Source organism: Peromyscus californicus, unplaced genomic scaffold (assembly GCF_007827085.1).
Source record: "Peromyscus californicus insignis strain IS unplaced genomic scaffold, ASM782708v3 Scaffold_8__1_contigs__length_139910024, whole genome shotgun sequence".
NCBI classification, from domain to species: Eukaryota; Metazoa; Chordata; class Mammalia; order Rodentia; family Cricetidae; genus Peromyscus; species Peromyscus californicus.
Window position 1 is genome coordinate 17495902 of NW_026294606.1, and position 23720 is coordinate 17519621.

General features: G+C 47.0%; 1 protein-coding gene across 1 annotated transcript in view; it reads left to right on the forward strand.

Annotated features, from left to right (window-relative positions):
* Kif13a (kinesin family member 13A) overlaps window positions 1–23720 on the forward strand; it is a 187964-nt gene that overhangs the window by 124534 nt on the left and 39710 nt on the right. Inside the window, 10 exon segments of the mRNA XM_052727207.1 lie at window positions 731–841; window positions 2041–2175; window positions 5971–6101; window positions 9295–9381; window positions 9480–9646; window positions 16507–16720; window positions 17898–18060; window positions 19368–19508; window positions 20364–20513; window positions 22547–22708. Of these exon segments, the coding sequence (XP_052583167.1) occupies window positions 731–841; window positions 2041–2175; window positions 5971–6101; window positions 9295–9381; window positions 9480–9646; window positions 16507–16720; window positions 17898–18060; window positions 19368–19508; window positions 20364–20513; window positions 22547–22708 (1461 nt within the window).

A 23720-nucleotide genomic window follows, 5' to 3' on the forward strand; every position in this document is an offset into this window, starting at 1 on the left:
AAGGAGCATTGTGAAGAATGTGACTAATATGGACTCATGCCCTAGCAGTTGGCTGACAAGGAGGGAAGTGAGGTCATTCCTGTCGCTACCTAATTGTTCACTCCAGTCTGTCACTTGGCCCTTGAACTTCCAATGGGAAATCCTAAGAACAGTGTGTGTGTTTTTAATTAACACTGTAGATTGTTTCCATGAGGCTTTTGTAGATGTTGAATATTCTTTCCTCGTTCTTGGAGATCGGGTCTTGTTGATGGATGGGTTCCTAACTGATTACTGTAGCTATAGGATATTTATGGATGACATTATTGATTTCTGTCTTCCTGACAAACAAATCTGCTTAAATAATCTTTTTCCTACTTTGATATTTCAGAGATAAACTTTAGCATTTTTTTTTCAATCTTTAAATGAAACACCCATTAGCTAGTATTGCTTTTTCTTTAAAGAGGAACAACCATGTCCTCTTCCATTTACTTTGATTAGCAGAATTCCAAGGCCCACGCTGACAGTGCATGACTTAATTGCTTCGGAAAGACTATTAATACTTGCCGAGGAAAAACATAAGGACACTGAGATGTAGCCCATAACTATATAGAACATGCCTACAGCTGCATCCCAAATGTGCAGGGTCTTGTGTTCAAACCCCAATACCCTAAACAAGAATACCATTATATATGTACTGTACATAATGCTAGGAAGATTGTGAAAGCTGATGTCTCTGATTTCATTTTTAAAGGCCATGAAAGCCCCCGAGCTGAAGGAGAAGCTTGAAGAGTCTGAAAAACTGATAAAGGAGCTAACAGTGACATGGGAAGAGAAGCTGAGGAAAACGGAAGAGATCGCACAGGTGGGCTGATGAGTTATCCTGAGATACCAAGGTCTCCTTCCACCTGGTGTCCTGAACGGACGGACGGACGGACACCTGCCTCCTCCAGAACCCTCCCGGGCCTCATTCTCTCTGCTGAGCTCATTGGAAAGCAAGCTTTGAGTCTCTCTGCAGTCTGCATATGGTCCCATGCTGCTAGAATACTCCATTGAATAAACAAGGCTGGGGGGCGGGGGGGAATGTCTTTCCCACTTTCTGTTCCTCATAGGAACAAAGGTCCACACTGGGATTCGGTGGGTTTTTTCCAGGTCACTTGGCAAAAGCTCTGACTATCAGGAAGTTTTAAGACATACAATACAATAGTTTTCCACCTTTTGATTCCTTGTGCTTATTAGAAGATTCCATATGAGCGTTTAGTGAAATGGACTATGCCACGGGGGTAATACAGCAGGGGTGTGTGTTCGGGATCCCTCCACAGTGCATTTCATGAGCATTTGACTTCTGTTGACACTGTCACAAGCTGTCACTTGTCTACTCTCACAAGAAGATAAGCTTTCATGAGAGGGGGACTTTTGTTTTATTAGCTGTTATGTTCCTAGCCATAGATCAGTACCCACCACATTCTAGATTAGTGCATAAGTCTTACGTGGACAGGTGGACTCGAGGCCCATCATTACACGGTCTGTACCTGTTCTTCCAACTGCATCTCCTACGGCTTTCCCCGTTTGCTTTGAGTTCTTGTCTCCTGAAATCATCCTCTGTGCCCAGAATCTGACTGTGCTTTCCTGTGACCACTACTCAAACAACTGATCTTGCCTCTTGCTATGGAACTTCATCTAATGCTCCAAGAATTATCTCGCACACATTCTGAGCCCATCCTGTTCTCTAAACTTTCCATCATGATGCCTCTCCCCGGAAACCATGCAGCCCTTCCTAGCCCTCGACGGCGCACTGCTATTCCTTTGCATTCTAGTTATGTGGGCTTGTCCTCTTCTCCAGATTTTTAGTTTCTTGAGAGTTGATACTGTGTGTGATTCACCCTGGGTGCCCTGTGACACTGTCGTGTCCTATACTCTAGGCACTTAGCAAACTTAGTTAAACTGAGTAGAATGTGTCATCCCTTGGCATTGTCCCCAGAAACAGTGACTTATTCTTTCCATGGATACATCTTGTGAATAGAACAACAAATGGTCTCTGCTTTTGTCTGTTTCTGTGACCAGGAGAGACAGCGGCAGCTGGAGAGCATGGGGATCTCCCTGGAGACCTCCGGGATCAAGGTGGGGGATGACAAGTGCTACCTCGTCAACCTGAACGCAGACCCTGCCCTCAACGAGCTTCTGGTTTACTATTTAAAGGTGAGAAGGTGTGTGTCTGATCAACAGACCACTGTGATCCTGCAGCCTCCCCATAGAACCTGGATGCCTGGTTTCATGATTTTTCTTTCTGTATCCAGCTTTACCCTGAGTAGAAGTAAGACCATGGATGGTGCATTCCCTCACCCCTGATCACAAGAAACAACTTTTGTTTCACCTGATGCCCTTGAGTACAGGCTGCAGAGAGACATAAATGGACAACTTGGGGTACACCTGTCATACCCCAAGTATAAAGTGGCAGAGTTCCGAGGTGTTAGGGATCCAAAAGGCCATGAAGATTATTCATTGTAACTCTAAGGAGGTCTCAAGTCCCACACAAGCCTAGAGAGACTCTAGGCTAGATTCAAGAGCAAAGCTCTTCCAAGTCTGTCTCAGCTCTGACCCCATTATCAGGAAAGGATTTTTGTGCTATGCTTCTTCACATATGACCTTTTAGCAATGGCACTGTGGCCTCAGTGTGAACTGACCATAATGGGGACATCTCTGCAGTGGGTTTCCAAACTTCCTGGCGTTAGATCCCATGTACATTCTTTAAGAGTATCAAGGACTCCAGTGCACTTTTGTGTGCCTAGGTTACAGCCATCTGTATGTAGGGCATTAAGACTGGGGTGCTGGAACACGAACACACAGCTGTCAGCTCTCAGAGTTCCTTCACCACTGACCAGGCACCTGCAAAGGCCCTGCCATTCATGCATGATAAAATGAGAAAGCGGGGAGAAATAACGTTTGATGTTTTTCCTAAGTACTTCTGACCTCATGGGTCTCCTGAAATGTCAGATGTCAAGGGTTCTTTGGCTACATAGGTAGAACTACTGGGCAATTTTATTAAGTAAGAAATGGGACATCAGAGCCAGGTGTGGTAGCACATACCTATAATCTCAATATTTGGTAAGTGTAGGCCAGAAGGATTGGGAGTTCAGGATGATACTCCACTACTTAGCAAGTTCAAGGCCACCCTAGGCTATGTGGGACCCTATCCCAAAGGGGGAGGAAGAGAGAGAGAGAGAGAGAGAGAGAGAGAGAGAGAGAGAGAGAGGGGGGGGGGGGGGCGGGGGGAAGAGATATTTGAAATAGGACACTTGATTTCATTGGTAGAGGATGCCCCAACTGACAACGAGAATCCAGTTGACCATCAAACCATGTTTAATTAGATCATACACAGAGAGAGTTTGTATGTTATGGTAGTTTATTTATATGCCAAAAGAGGGCATTGGATCCCATTATAGATGGTTGTGAGCTACCATGTGTTTGTTGGGAATTGAACTCAGAACCTGTGGAAGAGCAGCCAGTCCTCTTAGTGGCTGAGCCATCTCCCCAGCCCCCTGGTATAGTAGTTGAATATTGAAATAATGGTCAAGGATTGGGTACCTGGAGTCTTTTTACATTTATTTGATTTGTTTTTATTTATGTGTATATGTGTGTGCCTGCTTATCTGCATGTGTATAACATGCATGCAGTGCCCACAGAGGCCAGAAGAGAATATCAGATCCCCTGGAACTGGAGTTACAGGCAGTTGTAAGCCACCATCTGGGTTCTGGGAACCCAACCCACATCTTCAAGAATGGCAAGTGCTTTTACTGCTGAGCCATCTCTCCAGCCCTGGACCTGGGTACTTCAAGACAGCTTGCATATACTGTACATTGTAGTAGGCAAACCTGCCAATGTGCAGGAATTACCCTCTTTGGAAGGCTAAATAAGCACCTTGTTAAGGATTTGGATCCCTGGGGGCGTATAATATGCAATGGAGAATAAACTGGAATTGAAGCAGAGAGCCTCAGTGTCCTAAGATCTTTTTCCTTCCACTTTTTGCAGAGGTAAAAACATGGTATGGCTAGCCCTTGATCTACTGAGACTCCATGAGTCAACTTAGGATCTGTTATTTAAGGAGAAGGAATTGTTTCTGAGCTGGGGGCCTGTAAACCCAGGGTCCTGTGTGTGGTGGGCAAGCACTATGCTACAGAGCTGTGTCCCCAACCACAGCCATCTTAATTTGAAAGGCTACGTGTTCCATTTCCCCCATTGCAGACAGAAGTAATGCATACAGAAGTAATGCATACAGAAGTAATGCATACAGAAGTAATGCATACAGAAGTAATGCATACAGAAGTAATGCATACAGAAGTAATGCCATAGTGATTAAATACTTTGTAGAGCAGTGTAGAAAGCCGCTCTGTGAATGAGCAGGGATGTGCAGTAATTGAGTAATTGAGTCTCCAAAGATTTTCTAAGACTCCAGATACTTAAAACTACATGAGTCTGTACATCATATAACCACAGCCTTCACTGCTCTATGGAATGTTGACGTTAGAAATGTTGGTGTGTGTGTGTGTGTGTGTGTGTGTGTGTGTGTGTGTGTGCGCGCGCGCATGGCTGTTGTGTTTGTGTACACGCGTACATGCACATATACATAGAGGTCCGAGATTGATGTCACATCTTCACCAATCACTTTCCACCTTAGTTTTGGGAATGGGATCTTTCACTGAACCTGAAGCCTACTGATCAGCTATACGGACTGGCTACAAAGCCCCCAGGGAATCCCATCTCTGCCTTCTCAACATTGGGATGGCAGACGAAGCCACCATGTCTGGCTTTTCGTATAGGTAGTTACTGGGGCTATGTTGAACTGAGCCATGTCTCCAACCCTGTGATGGGAGGGAGAGATGCTAAGATAAAGCTCTCCATGAGACTGCTTTTTAGTAGTTCTGAAATGTAGCCCTCTTAAAAGGAATCCAGTCAAGTAGGTTGAATAAATAATATTGTCGTAGTTTTGTGAAGAGAGGGAGAGAGAGGAGTGAGAAAGGAGGAGAGGAAGAGAAACTAAGGCTGAGGATGAAATGGCACGCCGGTACCCACTTAAACAGTAAATATTCAATTAAGAATTAGAACTCAGCCAGGCGGTGGTGGCGCATGCCTTTAATCCCAGCACTCGGGAGGCAGAGCCAGGCGGATCTCTGTGAGTTCCAGGCCAGCCTGGTCTCCAAAGCGAGTTCCAGGAAAGGCGCAAAGCTACACAGAGAAACCCTGTCTCGAAAAACCAAAAAAAAAAAAAAAAAAAAGAATTAGAACTCAGTGTCTGCTACTGCTAAGTCCAATTTTCTTATGTTTTAAAATGATACCTAATCATTGTTGATACAGGAGCAGGTTTTGGTAGAGTTTAAACATTTTTTTTCTTTTTCTTTCTTTGGTTTTTTTGAGACAGGGTTTCTCTGTGTAGTTATGGCTGTTCTGGAACTCACTCTGTAGACCAGGCCGACCTTTAACTAACAGATCAACCTGCCTCTGCCTCCCAAGTGCTGGGATTAAAGGTGTGTGCCAACCACCACCTGAGTTGAAACATTTTTTAAATTTTTCAAGGTAAACTTTGGCTTAAGAAAATTATCACTGTATCCATCCATCTATCCATCCATCTATCCATCTACCTACCTTCCTACCTACCTACTTACCTACCTACTTACCTACCTACCTACCTACCTACCTACCTACCTACCTATCTATGTAGAGGGCTTGCACACAGCATGTGAATGGAGGTCAGAAGACTATTCTCCTTCCACCGTGTATGTTTTGGAGATTGAACTCAGGTCTTCAGGCTTGGTGATGAATGCCTTTGTCCACTGAGCCATCATGCTGGCCAATGTTTGTCTTCTGATGCTTCAGATCTCCTATGGGATTCATTTCATACGGTCCTGTGTGCACTGCTGATTTATTCCAGTTGCTTGTGACCATTTCTGGTTGAGTTACTTGTGAACGTGGTTTCCTCTCTTCAATTCTGTGTTCTAGGATCACACCCGGGTGGGTGCAGATACCTCTCAGGACATCCAGCTCTTTGGAATAGGGATTCAGCCCGAGCACTGTGAGATCGACATTGCTGCAGATGGAGACATCACTCTCACGCCAAAAGAAAACGCGAGGTAGGAGACATCCATGGAGGCTTCAGCCTCTCCCATGTTTTCAGAAGGATGCTGGCCCTTTCCCTTGGCTCGCTTCAGTTACATTAAAGTTAAGGATACGCTGGGTATCCTAGAGGGTTTGCTTTCTGATTACAGAGCATGTATTAGTTACCGTTCTCAATACCTTAACCCAAAACACTTGGGCGGAGGGGTTTATTTTGGCTCACAATGTGAAAGGGTACATGTGACTAGGACATCATGGTGGCAGACATGGCTCTTGAGAGTGACAGTGAGAGCGTGAAGCAGCTTGGCACCATCACATCTGACATCAGGAAGCAGAGAGAAACACACCTATCCAGACACAGGGTAGCTTTATCTCCTAAGATCCACCCCCAGTGACTTACTTCCTCTACTGAGGCTCTGCCTCCCAAATTCCACAACTTTTGGATATGGCGCCACCACTAGGGACCACCTGTTCTAGAACAGGAGCCTGTGGGGTCATTGCATATTCAAATCATAGCCGTATAGTAACTTTGAGGAGTAATAGTGTTGTCTCGGTTAGAGTTTCCTATTGCTGTGCAGAGACACCAGGACCACAGCAACTCTTATAAAGAAAATATTTAATTGGGGTGACTTGCTTACAGTTTCAGAGGTTTAGTCCATTATAGTCATGATGGGGAGCATGGCGGCATGCAGGCAGATATGGTGGTGGAGCTGAGAGTGCTACATCTTGCAGGCAACAGGAAGTCAACTGAATGTCACACTGAGGGAAGCTTGAGCCAAAGGGACCTCACAGCCTGTCCCCACAGTGACATACTTCCTCCAACAAGGCCACACCTTCTAATAGTGCCATTCTGTACTTCTTCCATCAAGGCCACACCTTCTAATAGTGCCACTCTCTTCAGGGGGCCATTTTCTTTCAAACCACCACATTCTGCTCCCTGGCCCCCAAAGGCTTGTAGCCATATCATAAGGCAGAAAAATGCATTCAGTCCAACCTCAAAAGTCCCCATAGTCTATCACAGTCTCAAACTTATTTCAAAGTCCAAAGTTCAAAGTCTCTTCTGAGAGTCATGCAGTCTTTTAACTGTAATCCCCTATAAAATCAAAATCAAAAAACAGATCACATACTTCCAACATATAATGACATAGGGTATACATATCAAAGCATAGGGAAGGGAGCATAGTGAGGAAATACTGGACCAAAGCAAGACTAAAAATCATCTGGGCAAACTCCAAACTCTGCATCTCCATGTCTGATGTCAAAGTGTTCTTCAGATCTGCAGCTCCTTTCAGCTTTGTTGACTGCAGCAGACTTCTCTTTCTTGGGCTGCTTCCACTCCCTGTTACCAGCTCTCCTGGGCAGCTACCCCACAGCTCTGGCTTCTCCAACATCTTGGAGTCTCCAAGGCAATCCAGGCTTTGCCTTCACAGCTTTAGGCAATGGCTTCTCTGGCTCTCCATTCAGGGATAACCCTAACACATGCCTGGCCTCAGTGGCTTTCCTTAGTCACAGGGGTAAATTTCATATCCCCTTTCTTCTCTCCTTAACTCTAAAGTCCGAACTACATGGCCGAAACTGCCAAGTTCTGCTGCTTCCTGGGGCTGGAACATGTCCCCCTCATTCAATTACATCTTTACCAGTTTTCTGTTTTTGATGGTTTCCTTCACTGCCTAAGCTTGGCTATCCTTGAACTTGCTCTGTAGATGAAGCTGGCCTCAGAATCAACCCCAAACTCTTCACTTTAGCCTCAGGCAGACTCTTTGGACAAGGGCAAAAGCAGTCACTTTCTTCCCCAAAAGATCACGAGAAGGGTTGCTAGGCAACATACTCAAATTCTCCTCTGAAACCTCTTGAGCCAGTCCCCCACAGTTCAAATCACTCTTAGCACCACTGTCTTCCATACTCCTACTGGGATGGCCCATTAAGCAGTGCTTAAAGCATTCCACTGCTTTCCTAACTCAAATTCCCAAGGTCCATATTCCTCCAAACAAAAGCATGGTCAGGCCTACCATAGCAATACCCGAGTCCCTGGTACCAACTTCTGACTTAGAGTTTCCATTGCTGTGAAGAGACACTATGACCATGGCAACTCTTATAAAGGACAACATTTAATTGGATGGCTGTACAGTTCAGAGGTGCTGTCCATTATCATCATGTTTGTTTGTATTTGCTTTTTGCTGTAATAGCAAAACCTTAGTAGCCAGGGTTAGACCATGACACTGAAGGATATATGTTTTCATGTATGAATTTCAAAACTTCAGGCTTCAGAGTTCTATCAAGCCCAGGACTCCACTAATGAGAGATTGTATGAGAAAGTAACTAAAGGTAAAAATAATATCCATCCTCTTTTCTCATCAGATTTTCCTGACAATCCTTTAGGGAATTTATTTTTAACTACCTACCTTCCTACACCCATATTTGTTTCTAACTTACCAGCAAACTTTTTTTTTTCAGTTTTTCAAGACAGGGTTTCTCTGTGTAGTTTTGGTGCCTGTCCTGGATCTTGCTCTGTAGACCAGGCTGGCCTTGAACTCACAGAGATCCACCTGGCTCTACCTCCCGAGTGCTGGGATTAAAGGCATGCACCACCACTGCCCAACTTACCAGCAAACATTTTTAATGAGCTGTTGAATATGTGTATTTTTGGTTTTGCAATGCTTTAATCTCTGTGCCTCTGTGTGTGTGTATGTGTGTGCACACGCGCGTGCATGTGTATGTGTGTGTGGGGGGGGTAATGGAGTGGAGATCAGAGCACAACCACAGGCATCATCTTCACCTCCACCTTGTTTGAGGTAGAGTCTCTTGTTCAGTGCTGTGTACACCAGGCTAGCCGACCTGGGAGCATCCAGGGATCCTGTCTCTCCTTCCTTGTCTCCATAGGAAGGATAAGATTACAGATGGATTGCTACCCCCAGCTTTATGTGGTTCTGGGAATCTGAATTCAGGTTCTCACACTAGCTTTGCTCAGTGAGCCGTCTCCCAACTGCGGTCTGTAAATGTCAACAAACCACCTGGAGTGATGTTTTGTAGCTTTGTCAGAGTTGGGCATCACTCTTAGTTTGCAACCCATCCTGGCTCATGGCCGAGAGTGTGTTTGTTACTCCTTCAAATGTTCCCCGAAATGCATCCATTAGGAGAAAGTTCCCTGTCCCTTTGAGTCTTGGGACTGCTATCGTCTATCCACCTGGCATCTTCCTTTGTGTCCCTCAGGTCCTGTGTAAATGGCACCCTGGTCTGCAGCACTACCCAGCTATGGCATGGTGACAGAATCTTATGGGGAAATAACCACTTTTTTAGGTAACAACTTCATGTTCTCTAGTACTGCCATTGACATTTTTTCTGTTGTCTAAGTATAAATCAAGCTGATTTTTATCTAATGATGACAACCCCCACAGAATTAATTTACCTAAGAGGAAACGGCGGGATTGGTTGAAAGACTTTGAAAAAGAAGCGGGTCCCGCAGAGCATGACCTGGATGCTGCGAGCGAGGCTTCCTCGGAACCAGACTACAACTATGAGTTTGCACAGATGGAGGTCATCATGAAAACCCTGAACAGCAATGGTAAGATGGGAGCTCCAGTGAGCTCCAGCAGCGGCAGCTCTTACCCACGTCCTTCCACGAGGGACACGGACATAGACGCAGAGTCTTCCTAAAGTTTAGACACATACAGCCAACATTTTCTCACAGAGGCCATCAGCAAGGAGCAGCGTCAATACAGCATAGGGAATTCGGGCAGAACCAGAGAGCTCACAGATGGTCCCCTTTGGGGACCTCTTGTTCCCAAGCCAAGAGCGATAGCATTTCCACGGTCTCAGAGTATTTACAGAATGGGTTTGACAAACCTTTTTTTTTTTTTTAATCAAATTTTCCATCATTGATCTTGTCATTTCTGGAAGAGTGAAAAAGTCCCCAAGAAAATATGGATCCCGAAATTTTGAATAAAACCTAATAGATATAGAAGGTAATATTTACTGTAAACTCAGTTGGAAGTTACACTTCCAGAGAGACTTACTTAACAGATAGGCTCAAGCACCTTTGATAAAAACGATGCTTAAAGTGAAATGTTCTCCAGACTCTTTGCCTCACCTACACACACACACACACACACACATACACGCACACGCACACACACACTCTTCCTGTGTCAGGCTTAATCTCACCAGCGTTACTTTTACTTGTAGAGAACAGTGCCCCCTCCCTCCACAAGTTCCCCTGAGTGGCGCTTCCCTCCAAGGCGCACACACGTGCCCTGCTGTGGTGCAGATGAGCTGGTGGCCTTGGTATCCTCAGAGTTCCATCTCCTGCTAGGTGGCTTCCCGACTGTCAGCCTGTCTGCCTGGTGGTCCTCCCCGTGGTGGTCCTACTTGAAGATCCTCTTCCCCCTCCTGTGGTTTCAGACGAAGCTGGTCCACCAACACTGGGACAGAGGTTCTTAACTGTTGCCTTGGCATGTGGGAGCCTGGCTGGCTTTCAGCGGGGCCGCTGAGGGACATGGCGTGCTTCGAGCTTTGGCAGAGTCTAACAGGCAGTATTGGGACGAAGCACAGGTTTTCTGCCTGACCAGGGGCTTCTTGATCATGACTGAGGACACCCCAACCGTATTCCAGCTCTGTTACCTTGCAGGTGTCCTTTCCTTACACACCCAGCCACATAGGAACGTGTTCTCAGTGTTACCGCTACTGTTACTAATGGCTTCATTACTGCAGGGAATAGCGCAGTTCAGGGCAGTGGCACTTCCAAATGTAGCCTCCTCTATCTCAGTGGTCACCTAGAATCTCTGGATTAAGTACTGATCTAAGCCCAGCTCCTTTGGATGTAAATGTAAAAGAGACGCTGGGAAAATGGCTCACCAAGCTAAGAACTTGCTGTGCAAGCTTGAGGACCCGCGTCCAGGTCCACAGAACCCGTATAAAAACTGGCTGAGCGTGGCAGCCCACCTGTCACCCAGTATGTGGGAGGTGGAAACAGGATCCCTGAAACAAACTTTCCAACTAGACTAGCTGACTTGGTGGGCTCTGGGTTCGAGTGAGAAACCCTGCTCTAAATATGAAGAAGTAGAGAGCCATACAGGAAGATACTTGAGGTCAGCCTCAGGCCTCCACATGCGTGTACACATGTGTACCCACACACAGGTCTGAACATTCGTACACATGTACACATTCATACATATACAGAAAAAAAATTTAGGTGAAAGAAAATCTAGCTATGAACAAGGATGTCTTTTTCTCAAGGGCTCAAAATAGAAATCAAATTCTCATCTATCTTCCCAGTTTCTTCTATAGCAGCTCTAAAATAAAGAGTATTAGGGACTGGTAAAGGTCATGAGCCAATGTCTAACATCTAAGATTAGAGACTTCTTTTTTTCCCCCTAAAGATGAACTTCCCTTCCAATCCCAGTGTGAGTCATGTCTAATGCTCTTTCTAATGCCCTCTCCCAGCACCTCTGCCCTGTCTGCTCCCCCAGCATCCCTGTCCTGTTCTCTCCCCAGGCATCCCTATCCTGTCCTCTCCCCCAGCACCTCTGCCCTGTCTGCTCCCCCAGCACCCCTGTCCTGTCTGCTCCCCCAGCATCCCTGTCCTGTCCTCTCCCCCAGCATCCCTGACCTGTTCTTTCCCCCAGCATCCCTGTCCTGTCCCCTCTCCCAGCACCCCTGTCCTGTCTGCTCCCCCAGCATCCCTGTCCTGTCTGCTCCCCCAGCATCCCTGTCCTGTTCTCTCCCCCAGCATCCCTGTCCTGTCCCCTCTCCCAGCATCCATGCCCTGTCTGCTCCCCCAGCATCCCTATCCTGTTCTCTCCCCCAGCACCCCTGACCTGTCCTCTCCCACCAGCACCCTGTCCTGTCCTCTCCCTCAGCACCCCTGACCTGTCCTCTCCTCCAGCACCCCTGACCTGTCCTCTCCCCCAGCATCCCTGTCCTGTCCTCTCCCCCAGCACCCTGTCCTGTCCTCTCCCCCAGCACCCCTGTCCTGTCCCCTCTCCCAACATCCCTGCCCTGTCCTCTCCCCCAGCACCCCTGCTCTGTCTGCTCCCCCAGCACCCCTGCTCTGTCTGCTCCCCCAGCACCCCTGCTCTGTCTGCTCCCTCAGCACCCTGTCCTGTCCTCTCCTCCAGCACCCCTGTCCTGTCCCCTCTCCCAGAATCCCTGCCCTGTCCTCTCCTCCAGCACCCCTGTCCTGTCCCCTCTCCCAGCATCCCTGCCCTGTCCTCTCCCCCAGCACCCCTGCTCTGTCTGCTCCCTCAGCACCCCTGACCTGTCCTCTCTCCCAGCACCCCTGTCCTGTCTGCTCCATGCTTGGGGTAGCAGGTTAGTCTGGTCTCATTTCATGTCTGCCTATCAAGAAAGGAGTAAACTACGAGGTGGTGCTAAGACCCCAACAATGTGCTCCTTTCTCTTTCTCTCCTGGAAAAAAAAACAAAACCTTTACTCTTCGGTATCCTGGCCTTAGACACCAGACACACTGACTTTTGAAACGGTTCCATTGAGAAGAGGAAAGTGAAGTGGTAGAGTAGCTCGGTGGTAGGTGATTGCATGCATTAGGCCCTGGCTTCCATTCTCAGGACTGGAGTGCGGCTGGAAGAAGCTGAGTGAGGAGGATTGAGGTGGCAGGCTCCTGTCGTTTGGCCCGGTGACCCTTGGCTTGTGTCCTGGGCCATATCAGGGACAGGTTACCTTGCTAACTAGGATCCATTTTATTTTATTCATTTTTAATAAAAATGAGAGATACTTTATTCTGGAGCCATTTTGAGCAACTGTGATCCGGGGACACGTATTTAGGTTACCCTAAGTTCCATGTTCCAACATGGAAACAGTTTCGTGATGCTTTAGCATTTTACAGAACAGAGAAAGTCATAAATCAAGGCAAGTTTAAAACACGTTGGTGGGTACACCAGAGAGGCAGGTACAGCAAGATGTTCACAGGATATTCATTCAGACACAGAGGCTGGCAAGAAATGACTGTTCCAGAAGGCTAGAACTCACCAAGACAGCAGCATTCCAATCTCCACAGTACTGAAATTCTTTTTTTTTTTTAATTTTTTTTATTTTTATTTTGCAATACAATTCAGTTCTACATATCAGCCACGGATTCCCTTGCTCTCCCCCCTCCCGTCCCCCTCACCTTCCCCCCAGGCCCCCCCCCCCATTCCCATCTCCTCCAGGGCAAAGCCTCCCCCGCGGACTGAGATCAACCTGGTAGACTCAGTCCAGGTAGGTCTAGTCCCCTCCTCCCAGGCTGAGCCAAGCAATCCTGCATAGGCCCCAGGTTTCAAACAGCCAACTCATGCAATGAGCACAGGACCCGGTCCCACTGCCTGGATGCCTCCCAAACAGATCAAGCCAATCAACTGTCTCACCCATTCAGAGGGCCTGATCCAGTGGGGACCCCTCAGCCATTACTGAAATTCTAATCAGTCTCTGCAGACACAGCTTCTTTCCAGGCATTCTCTTTCACAGCACCCCCTGCTGGTCAAGTACTGCATTGCGTGCATGTGGGAGCACATATGTATTAAATACTATAATGTCCTTTGTAGCTAGAAATCTCTTTCCTAGGATCTGATATAAATGGGACTGAGTAGTGGGCAGGATAGCAGTCAGATAGAGAGGAAAAGTCATTAAGAAAGAAATTTCTGGATCATTTAAAAAACTATTAGCCATATTAGAATCTCTTTTAAAAGAGGCTGTGTAGTGTAGCAAAGGCATCACACTGATTAACAGGCGAGAGAAATATTATCAAAGATTTTCCCAGGCTGGGGAGATAGATCACTCAGTAGTTACATTATAAAGACCTGAATTCAGTCTCTAGCACCCACATTAAACAAACAATCAAAAACAACACACTAAAAGCCAGGGGTAATGGCGTGTACCTGTAATCCCAGCCCTGGAGAGACAGAGACAGGGCGATCCTGCGGCTTGATGGACTTCCAGTCTGTACTAACTGGTGAGCCCCAGGCTAGTGAGAAACCCTGTTTCAAAACATAAGGTATGGGGGGGTGGGGCTGGATAACAGGGCCTGGTAAGCTGTCTCAGCAGATAAGGGTGCTTGGGAACAAGCCTAACAGCCTAAATTTAAATTTGATTCCCCAGAACATATATGGTGGCAGGAAAAAGCCAACTCCTCCACACAGGTGCCACAGTACGTATGCACCTGCACACACTACATAAATCAATGTTTTTAAAGGTGGATGGTCCCTAAGGAATTACACCCAAGATTTACCTCTGGCCTTCACATGCGTACATTGCACATGCACCCCCAAGTACACACACACACACACATACACATACACACACACTTATAAAAAATCAAAATAAAATTTAAAGAAAAATAGGAGAGAAATATGTTCCCACAGTGATTAAGATCAGAGGTGAAGCAGGACCTAGCCCCTGAGCAGGGCTGTATGTGATGAGGAGGGAACCTGGGTGTCCTGCTTGAGAGGCTCGGGTGCAGGACTGGGGTGCTCTCCTTTCTGTATTTACATCTCGGTCTGTGGCCCCAGCACCGCCTCTGTCACTTTGGCTGCTGGTGCTGTTTTAAGTAAGCAGCCTCAGTCACTCGGCCTCTACTTTGACAAGGAACCTGGCTTGAGATTCTGATGCATCAGCCATCGGGGTCCCATGTGTTTCTGCAGCATATGAAGCAGAAATGTGGATTGAATATGTGCTTCAGGACCTGGGCAGTAACCGTACTCAATGGTGCGGTTCTCGCTTAGCATGAACAAGACCCTAGGTTCAATTCCTACTATGTCATTCAGTATCTCTTCACAAAACCCTGTAAAACAGTTTCTCAATGACAAAAACTGATGTTACTTTGAAGAAACAATGGATTTTAGAGCAACCTGGTTGTTTGCTTTGAAGACTCTGTTCTTTGTTGAGTGCTAATACGGAATGACTTCCGGGATGAGAGCCTTGCACAGAGACCTGCTTGTCAAGGCGACGTCTCACCCTCACTCGCCAGCGTCCGATCTAAGCTCAAAATGTGGGGCTGTCCTTGGTTACCATTTGACCTCAGTCATCTGTATGGTTTATCTGAGCCCCAGTTTCCTCAACATTGCAGTGGAGATGTCGTTTCCCCACAGGGAAGGAGGCGGGCCTGTGGGGTCCTTTGGAGGTCATGCATGCGTGCCCAGTCAGTTTGCTCCCTGCCCTTGAGATGCAGCCAGTAAAGTCATGTTGGCATGGTAGCTGTTGTTTTTTATTAAAACAACTTACAAGGGTCTTGCAATTATATGAAACTGCTTGGTTTTGCTTTGTTAACTTTATTTTTAAGGGTAGCATGTTCTCTCCTCATATATGCTAATATAGAAAGAGTACTGTTCGTGTTTATTGCACAAACTGATGGGGCATTTTGGAAGAGTCTGTCAATAACTCCTGAATCACTGTCCAAATTCTTTCTGGAAACTAAACTGAGAACAGTTGAATAGGAATATAGCACAGGTTATCAAGGAATCACAGACAAATGTATAAATGTACAAGGAAGAAATTACACCCCACACCAGTCTAAAGATGCATCTCCCTCAACCCCAAGGACTTCTGGGAGACACTGTGATTGACAGTCCTCACCTACACCATGTGGTTGTCAGCATACTGATTCTTTGCGGGCTACTCATTTATGTTGTGACTTTGCTCATGTGCCATTTTCTGGATCTGGGCATGCAGTTCGCTGGTCATTACCACATGAGGGCCCTACCCAGCCAATTGGCTCCTCAGAGTCAGGTCCCACCCGCACCACAGCTATCCATGGTGGTGCCAAGGCTCCATCTGTTGGTATGTCTGTACCTGCTTGCCCAGTTTTAAGTTCTAGATCCCTGGACCACTAAATTGCCAAAGGCATGCTTTTCTTTTTCTTTTCTTTTTATAAAAGTTAATTGCCCTCTTAGGAATTAACACCTGAGAAATTGCCATGTCATATATACCTCATCAATATTTTCAAACATATGCTGTGATTATTTCCTCCCCATCAAGAGAAATTCAAGAGTAGGAAAGTTTGTGGCGAGCAATCAGAAGCCTTTTTGTCACACACACATGACATGTTAAATGAGTGTAGAAGTCGTATGCTGTAAAGATCAATTCGTTCAAGTTCCTAGCTGTGTGCTGTCCTGGATTTCACAATGGTTTCACATCCAGTTCCACCCCATCAAGTACCAGGAGGTTTGTGATACACACAGGAATACATGAGGAATCACTCGTCCCACAGAAGAAGGTAACAGTGAAGGTTTATAGTTAGCAGTTAGCTGAAGTGTTACCCAAAAGCAAACCAGGAGGATTTCTTCTGTGAACCCTCAGGCCTGTCACAGAGAGCACAGATCCAGCTAGATTCTGAGGCAGGAGATGTTTCTTGCTGAGAGAAGCCCTGACTGGCACTGGTGTGGACTCCTCTCTTTATCAGCTCCTTCCAACCCCTTGCCTCTTTTCTTGGCTCGCCAGATCCAGTTCAAAATGTGGTTCAGGTCCTGGAGAAGCAATACCTGGAAGAGAAGAGGACCGCCCTGGAGGAGCAGCGGCTCATGTATGAGCGTGAACTGGAGCAGCTTCGCCAACAGCTCTCCCCAGAGAGGCAGCCGCCGAGCAGCGCCTCCGACCGCCTGGCTTACAGCAGCCAGACAGCCCAGCAGAAGGTGACCCAGTGGGCTGAGGAGAGGTAAGGATGGGGCCAGACCCTGAGTCAGGGCTGGGGGCTGGGGCTGGAGAGGCCTGCGAAGGGGGGACACACCTGGAAGAAGGAGATTCCAGGCCCACTTCTCATTTGGCCATTGGTGTTTCATTTCAGAGGTGTGTCCTGAGAATGTCACGACAATGTCAGCTACTGTAGACCACCCTCGTCCCCAGATCCCTAATCCTTTACCCTTCGGTACAAACAGTGCCAGAGTAGAAAAGTTAGATCTATGGGCCTTGAGATAGCAGAAGTTTGAGTGATCCTTTAACAACAACAATCTGAATATGCAGACAGAAGGTAGGGAGATTTTTTTTTTTTTCTTATAGAAGGTTTTGGTGCTTGGAGCCAGACCTTTCCCCATGCTAACCATGTCTACTCCCTCTGAGAACACCCCTCCTAGCCCCAGGTGGGTGGCTTGGCAGAAACAAAGCAGTAGAGAAAAGTGAGGAGTGTTTGGAAGCTTGTGAGCAAACTGTTTGGTTGAGACTGGAAGTGATTTGTAGAGGAGTCGAAAGAATTCAGTCTAAAAGCATTTGATTGGGCACGAGAGAGACAACAAACAGATGTGAAAGATGACAACCAGGGATGCTTGGGTTTTGTCCTCTGAGAGAAGCGGTCCCCTGCTAGACTTGAGCAGGGAGACTGCACCAGGGGCAGCCTGAGAAAGGCAGGTGTTTATAAAGACTATCAACTAGCAGCTGGGCCTTATAATGGCTGGCTGGCTGGCTGGCTGGCTGGATGGATGGATGGATGGATGGATGGATGGATGGATGGATGGATGGATGGATGGACGAATGAAGGAACAGATGGAGGAGGTGAACAAAAGATTGTGGCAGCCCTGGCTGTCCTGGAACATTCTGTTGTAGACCAGTCTGGCCTTGAACTCACAGATATCTGCTGCTCAAGTCCTAGGATTAAAGGTATGCACCATGTGCGGTGCCTGGGTGTTTTTGTTGGTTTGTTTATTTGTTTAACATCAACCCTCAACCCCTCAATTCTGTCCCCAGTGGTGGTTCTCAGTGTCCTCCCATCTGTGGACAGGAGAGGAAACTTCCTGCAAGGAGTTTTGGTTTTGCTGCTGATGTCTGCCACCCTTTTCTGACAGGAACAGAACTCTAGTTTACTTTCACCTGCCTGTGCTTCCTTTTCTTCAACACCACAGGGATGAACTCTTCAGGCAAAGCCTGGCCAAGCTTCGAGAGCAGCTAGTGAAGGCAAACACTCTGGTGAGGGAAGCCAACTTCCTAGCTGAGGAGATGAGCAAGCTCACCGACTACCAAGTGACTCTTCAGATCCCTGCGGCCAACCTCAGTGCCAACAGGAAGGTAGGCATGGCCCTAGGGAGTGGGAGAGCAGGAGGTAGGCTAGCAAACACCGCAGACCAGAGTCCAGAGCTCATCTCTGTGAGCAGGCCCTAAGGGGAGCCAGGGGTTGGCTCTGTAAGCCTTCGAGTTGGCCTCTACCCCCTGGGTAAGCGTGCTGTGTAAGCGGTGTCCTTAGAGAGAATGGAAGCAGAAGGCCGGTGGTGATTAATGCCCGCTTTTCTTCATGCAAACGCCCCTTCTGCGATGGGTATATATGTGTGCTTAGTTGGACTGCCTTTCTAAGAGTGAATTCCCTGAGGAGGAGAAACATCTTTGAAACCTGCTATTACACATATGGAACGCCTTGCAGCCATCTGGAAGACTCCTATCATTTCAACTTAACGAAATTTTGCCGTGAGAGAGAAACCTGGAAGAAAATAAATTTCCATCTATTTTTTTTTTCTACCCGGCTAACAAGCTAGAAAGGAAAGTGGAGTGTGGTGAGTGGAGAGAAGGCTCACTCAGTTAACCACTAGCTGCTCTGCCAGAGGGCCCAGGTTTGGTTCCTAGCACACACGGTGACTCACAATTACCTGTAACTCCAGTTCCAGGGGATCCAATATCCTGTTCTGACTCTGGGGCACCAGGCACACATGTGGCACACATACATGCATGGAGGCAAAACATACTTACACATAAAATAAAAATGTTATTTTTTTAGAAATTTAAGAACGCTAGGTAGGGAGTATCTTATTGGGTTTTGGAGTTCTAAGGCCACAGACATAGGTTTGTGCATATCTTCAGGCTGTGTACAAGGATTCTGTGATAGATAGTAGTCCCTTTATTCTTTAATATTGATTGATTGATTGATTATTTGAGGCAGGGTCTCATAATCCCAAGCCACCCTTTACTTTATAGCTAGGATGACCTTGCACCTCTGACCCTCCTGACTTTACCTACCAAATGCTGTCATTACAGGCATGCACCACATCTGTTCTAGGTGGTGTCGGGAGGTAGAACCGAGGGCTTTGTGTATGCTAGACAAGCCCTCTATCAGCTGAGCTACCTCCCCAGCCCTCACAGTGGCCTTTATGTAACAAAAACTTGAAGTACCCTTGCAATTGAATAATATGATGAATTCCTATGCTACTATTAAAAAAAAAAATAGTGTGTGCATGGGTATACCTAGAAGAGAAAAAGTGGCCAGAATATTCTCTATGTGGTAATGTTTTACCATCTTTTGTAAACTTACAGCCTCACTGTCATGAAGACAAGCTGTCAAAAGGGAAGTCAAAATCATGTCCTCTTGGTTTTTCTTCATTATACAGAGAGGGGCAATAGTGAGCGAGCCAGCCATTCAAGCCAGGAGAAAAGGAAAGAGCACCCAGGTTTGGACCATCGAGAAGCTGGAGAATAAATTAATTGATATGAGAGACCTTTACCAAGAATGGAAAGAAAATGTCCCTGAGGTAAGAGAAACAAGGCGGCAAGGAGATGGGTCTGTATTCAAACCGCAGATGAAGTGCTCTGGTCTTTAGGGAGATAAATGTCATCCTTAAGGAGTGCCAGGCGTGGTATGATGGCACATAATTCAGACAGGTGGACGGGGCTCCAGGAGCACCCCGAAGGTCTTATTTGGCCTTGTCTATACTGCTTCTCAAGTGAACAGAGGAGGAAAGAAGTCTCTGCGTGATGCTGAGCTGTGTCCTGGACCAGCTGGAGCCAGTGTGGATTTCCTCTTCAGGGAGTCTGCGCGTGTGCCCCGAGCTCTGTGTGCCCCAGCTGTGTGTGCCCCGAGCTGTGTGTGCCCCAGCCTGTGTGTTCCCCGAGCTGTGTGTGCTCCGAGCTGTGTGTGTCCCACCTGTGTGTGCCCCCACCTGTGTGTGCCCCGAGCTGTGTGTGCTCCGAGCTGTGTGTGCCCCACCTGTGTGTGCCCCGAGCTGCATGTGCCCCACCTGTGTGTGCCCCCACCTGTGCTCACAGCTGGGTAGATTTCTAAATGTAATTGTAGTACATGTAACGTTTTGTTTCGTTTTTAACACTTGACCTTAGTAATAGAAAGGAAAATTTGGTGCCAGTCACAGGGCATGACAAGAAACAAGCTGTAGGTGTGATGTGAGCGAAGCTGAGTCTCCTCTGCATGAGCAGCCCCTGGCAGACATGCCCCACTCATGGGTTCATGTGGGCATGATTCTGGTTTTACTTCTTGTTGACTTCTATAAATGTTTCCTCTAAAGGCATTTTTAGTGCTGTTTGAAATAACATGTTTTAAGTTGATGCTTTGTTTCCTGACCTCTCACTCAGTGGCCTGTTCTACTTCTCAGGCCAAGAGACTCTATGGGAAGCGAGGTGACCCTTTCTACGAAGCTCAGGAGAATCACAACCTCATTGGTGTGGCTAATGTGTTTTTGGAATGTCTTTTCTGTGACGTGAAACTTCAATATGCAGTACCCATCATCAGCCAGCAGGGGGAGGTAAGGACACACCAGCCCCTAGAAAAGGACAGATGTGAAATTTTGTTAATCTCTTCCTTGGGGAGATCAAGATGCTCTGCGTGCATGCATGCATGTGTGTAGGAGCTGGTACCTTCCTGGGTAATTCTGCTCTGGTGACCACCGATGTTTTCCCCCATGTTAAAAATACAGTTTGAGAGGCCAGTGGACCATGTGGCGGGGCTCTTAATCTGGAGTCCCTGGCAGACTCTGGGTATCTGAAATTACATTAAAAATGCACTCAAGGCTCAGAACTCAAACATTTGCCATGTGAACCTAATGACCTGAGTTCAGTCTCCAGTTCTCAGAGTAGAAGGAGAGAAAGGACTTACAAATATTTTCCTCTGACCGACACAGAAGTGTGCTGTGGCATGTGCGCGCGCGCACACACACACACACACACACACACACACACACACACACACACACGTAAATAAAGATGTATTCAGAGCTCTAAATGTTTTCCTCTGACTGTCTCACATGTGCTGTAGCATGTATACACACACATACACACACACACACACACACACACACACACACACACACACACACAAATAACGATGTATTTGCCCTCAAACAAGCATTGTAGGAAGCACTGCACTGCTGTGTATCGATCCCTCTTTCCCTCGGTCCTTCCGAGCCCCGTGATTCTCACCTCTCAGATACCATCAGCTAATTCCTCTCCGATCCTTGGCCCCAGCGCCAGCTGCTCTGTGGAAGCTGGGTCTGAGCATTAAGCATAACCACCCCTTAGCCTGGTGTGGCGGCTCATCCCTGTAATCCCAGCACTCAGAAGCTGAGGCAGGAAGATCATGTATTTGAGCAGCCTTAGCCGTCTCAAAAAGGAGAAAGGAATACTGCCAAACTGGACCCACGCCAGCAAAACACTTCCACAGTCGGAAATATAAATGTTCTAATAAAAAATGGCCTGAAAAGAGCAGTTATTTAGGGGCTGGGGAGATGGCTCAGCAGTTAAGAGCGGCTTGCTATCACTGTGGAGGGCCCAAGTTCAAGTCCCAGCTCCCCCATCAGATGGTTCACAACTGCCTATGACTTCAGCTCCAGGGGGATCTGATACCCTTGACCTCTTTGGACACCAGCACTCAAGTGCACAGACCCACACACATACACATAATTAAAAAACTAAATAAATTGAACAAAAGAATTGTTACCCAGAGACGAGAGTGGGGATGCACATGCCTATGATAGAAGCACTCAGGAGGCTGAAGCAGGAGGATTGCTCAGTGAGGTCAGCCTGGGTTATATAGGGAGCCCTGTCTCAACAAATCAAGACCTCACAAAAACCAGCGAACAAAAGAACTGCTTTCCCGTACCCATCTGTCTTGGTTCATGTGGTTCCTTCTGGAATAGGAGCCCATTGCCACCCTGAAGAGCCCTTTTTCATGCAGCTCCATGTTACATACCATCCACGCTCCCTGAGCTAGGGGATCATGTCTGCCTGGTGTTGGAAGTACAGTGCTTGACAGAGTTCCTGCCCCCCTCAGTTCTCAGTAAATACTTGCTGTGTGCATGTGCATACATTTATCCTATGCATATCCAATGCCTATATGTCAACTGCTTTATCCTGTTGTTACTGGGTTCTGATTTCTCTGCTGTCTATCTGTTCACTGGCAGCAGAGCCCACTCCTTTCCTTGGTGTCCCAGGAGGCTAGGTCTTTGGAGTGAATAGGTTACCCAAGCACATGATCGAATAAATGCATATGTAACTATATAAACATAAGACCGAAGGTTCCAGTAGAATGTGATCGATCCCTTGAAACTGTACCTTGCCTAAGCTGAGGAAAATGGATACACCCAAGGATAGTTCCAAAAAGCAAGTTGGGAGGGGACAAATTTGGCTCCGAGTAAGAAAGGAAGGTTGCAGAGAGGCATGGCTCTGGGAGGGTGGGTTTTGGGTCTCCCTCCTGGAAATGGCTTGGGAGGGAGGGTCTCACACTGCTGGAGATGGCCAGGGTATGCCTTTGAACTCTGAGATGTCTTGTTCCTTGATCCAGGTTGCCGGGCGTCTCCACGTGGAGGTTATGCGTGTTACCGGGACCATCCCCGAGCGAGTGTCGGAGGATGACTCTTCGGAGAACTCTAGTGAAAGTGGAAGTCTTGAAGTCGTGGACAGCAGCGGAGAAGTCATTCACCGAGTCAAGAAGCTGACGTGCCGGGTGAGGGGACAAGGATCAGAGGGCCCATATCGACCCCGGCAATGCCAGACTGTACACAAAGGTTCCCGAGTCCTTCATCCAGCATAACAAAGCCAAACTGTCTGACAAGAGCCACAGTTCTGAGCAGCACTTCTTCTAGAATATTTCTCTCATGACCACTGTGCGAAATTCCCCAAACGTGGACCCTCTGCCTTCAGTATCTAGGCAAAAGTGGTTTCAGGATGCCCTCCACATAGCCAGATCCACATGTATGCAAGTCCCCCCTTAGACACAATGGGCTGTGTTTGCATATCATCTATGCACATCCTTCTACACACTTTCAATAATCGCCAATAGAATAACATGCAGTGCAGTGCAAATGCTGGGTAACAGTTATATCACAGTTTTAGTCGGCTTTATTTTTTAAGATTTATTTTATTATTTTTAATAGATTTTTGAGGCAAGACCTCTCAATTATGTAGCCCTGGATGTCCTAGAATTCACTATGTAGACCAGGCTGGTCTCCCAACTCACAAAGCTCTGCCTACTTATGTCTCCTGAGTGCTGGAATTAAAACCATTCACCACCACACCTGGCACTAGTTGGCTTTAATTGTCTATATGACACAGGCTGGAGTCACCTGAGAGAGGAATTGCATTGGTGAAATTGGCTGGTGGGCCTGTATGTGGGGGTTTGTCTTGATTGTTAATTGATATAAGAGAGTCCAGCCTACTGTGGGAGGCACCATTCCCTTGGCAGGTTGTCCTGAGCTGTATAAGTAAAGCTAGCTAAGCATGAGCCAGCCAGTAAACAACATCCCTCCATGGTTTCTGCTTCAAGTTCCTGCCTGGACTTCCCTCAGTGATAGTCTGTGTCCTATAAACTGAAATTAATCCTTTCCTCCCCTAAGTTGCTTTTGGTTATGGTTTTTGTATTAACAGAAAGTAAAGTGTAACAGTTGCTTTGAGAGTAATGACAAGGTAGAGTTGACAAGATAAAGTCCACGATGCAGTTGTTTGGGGTATGGCTGACC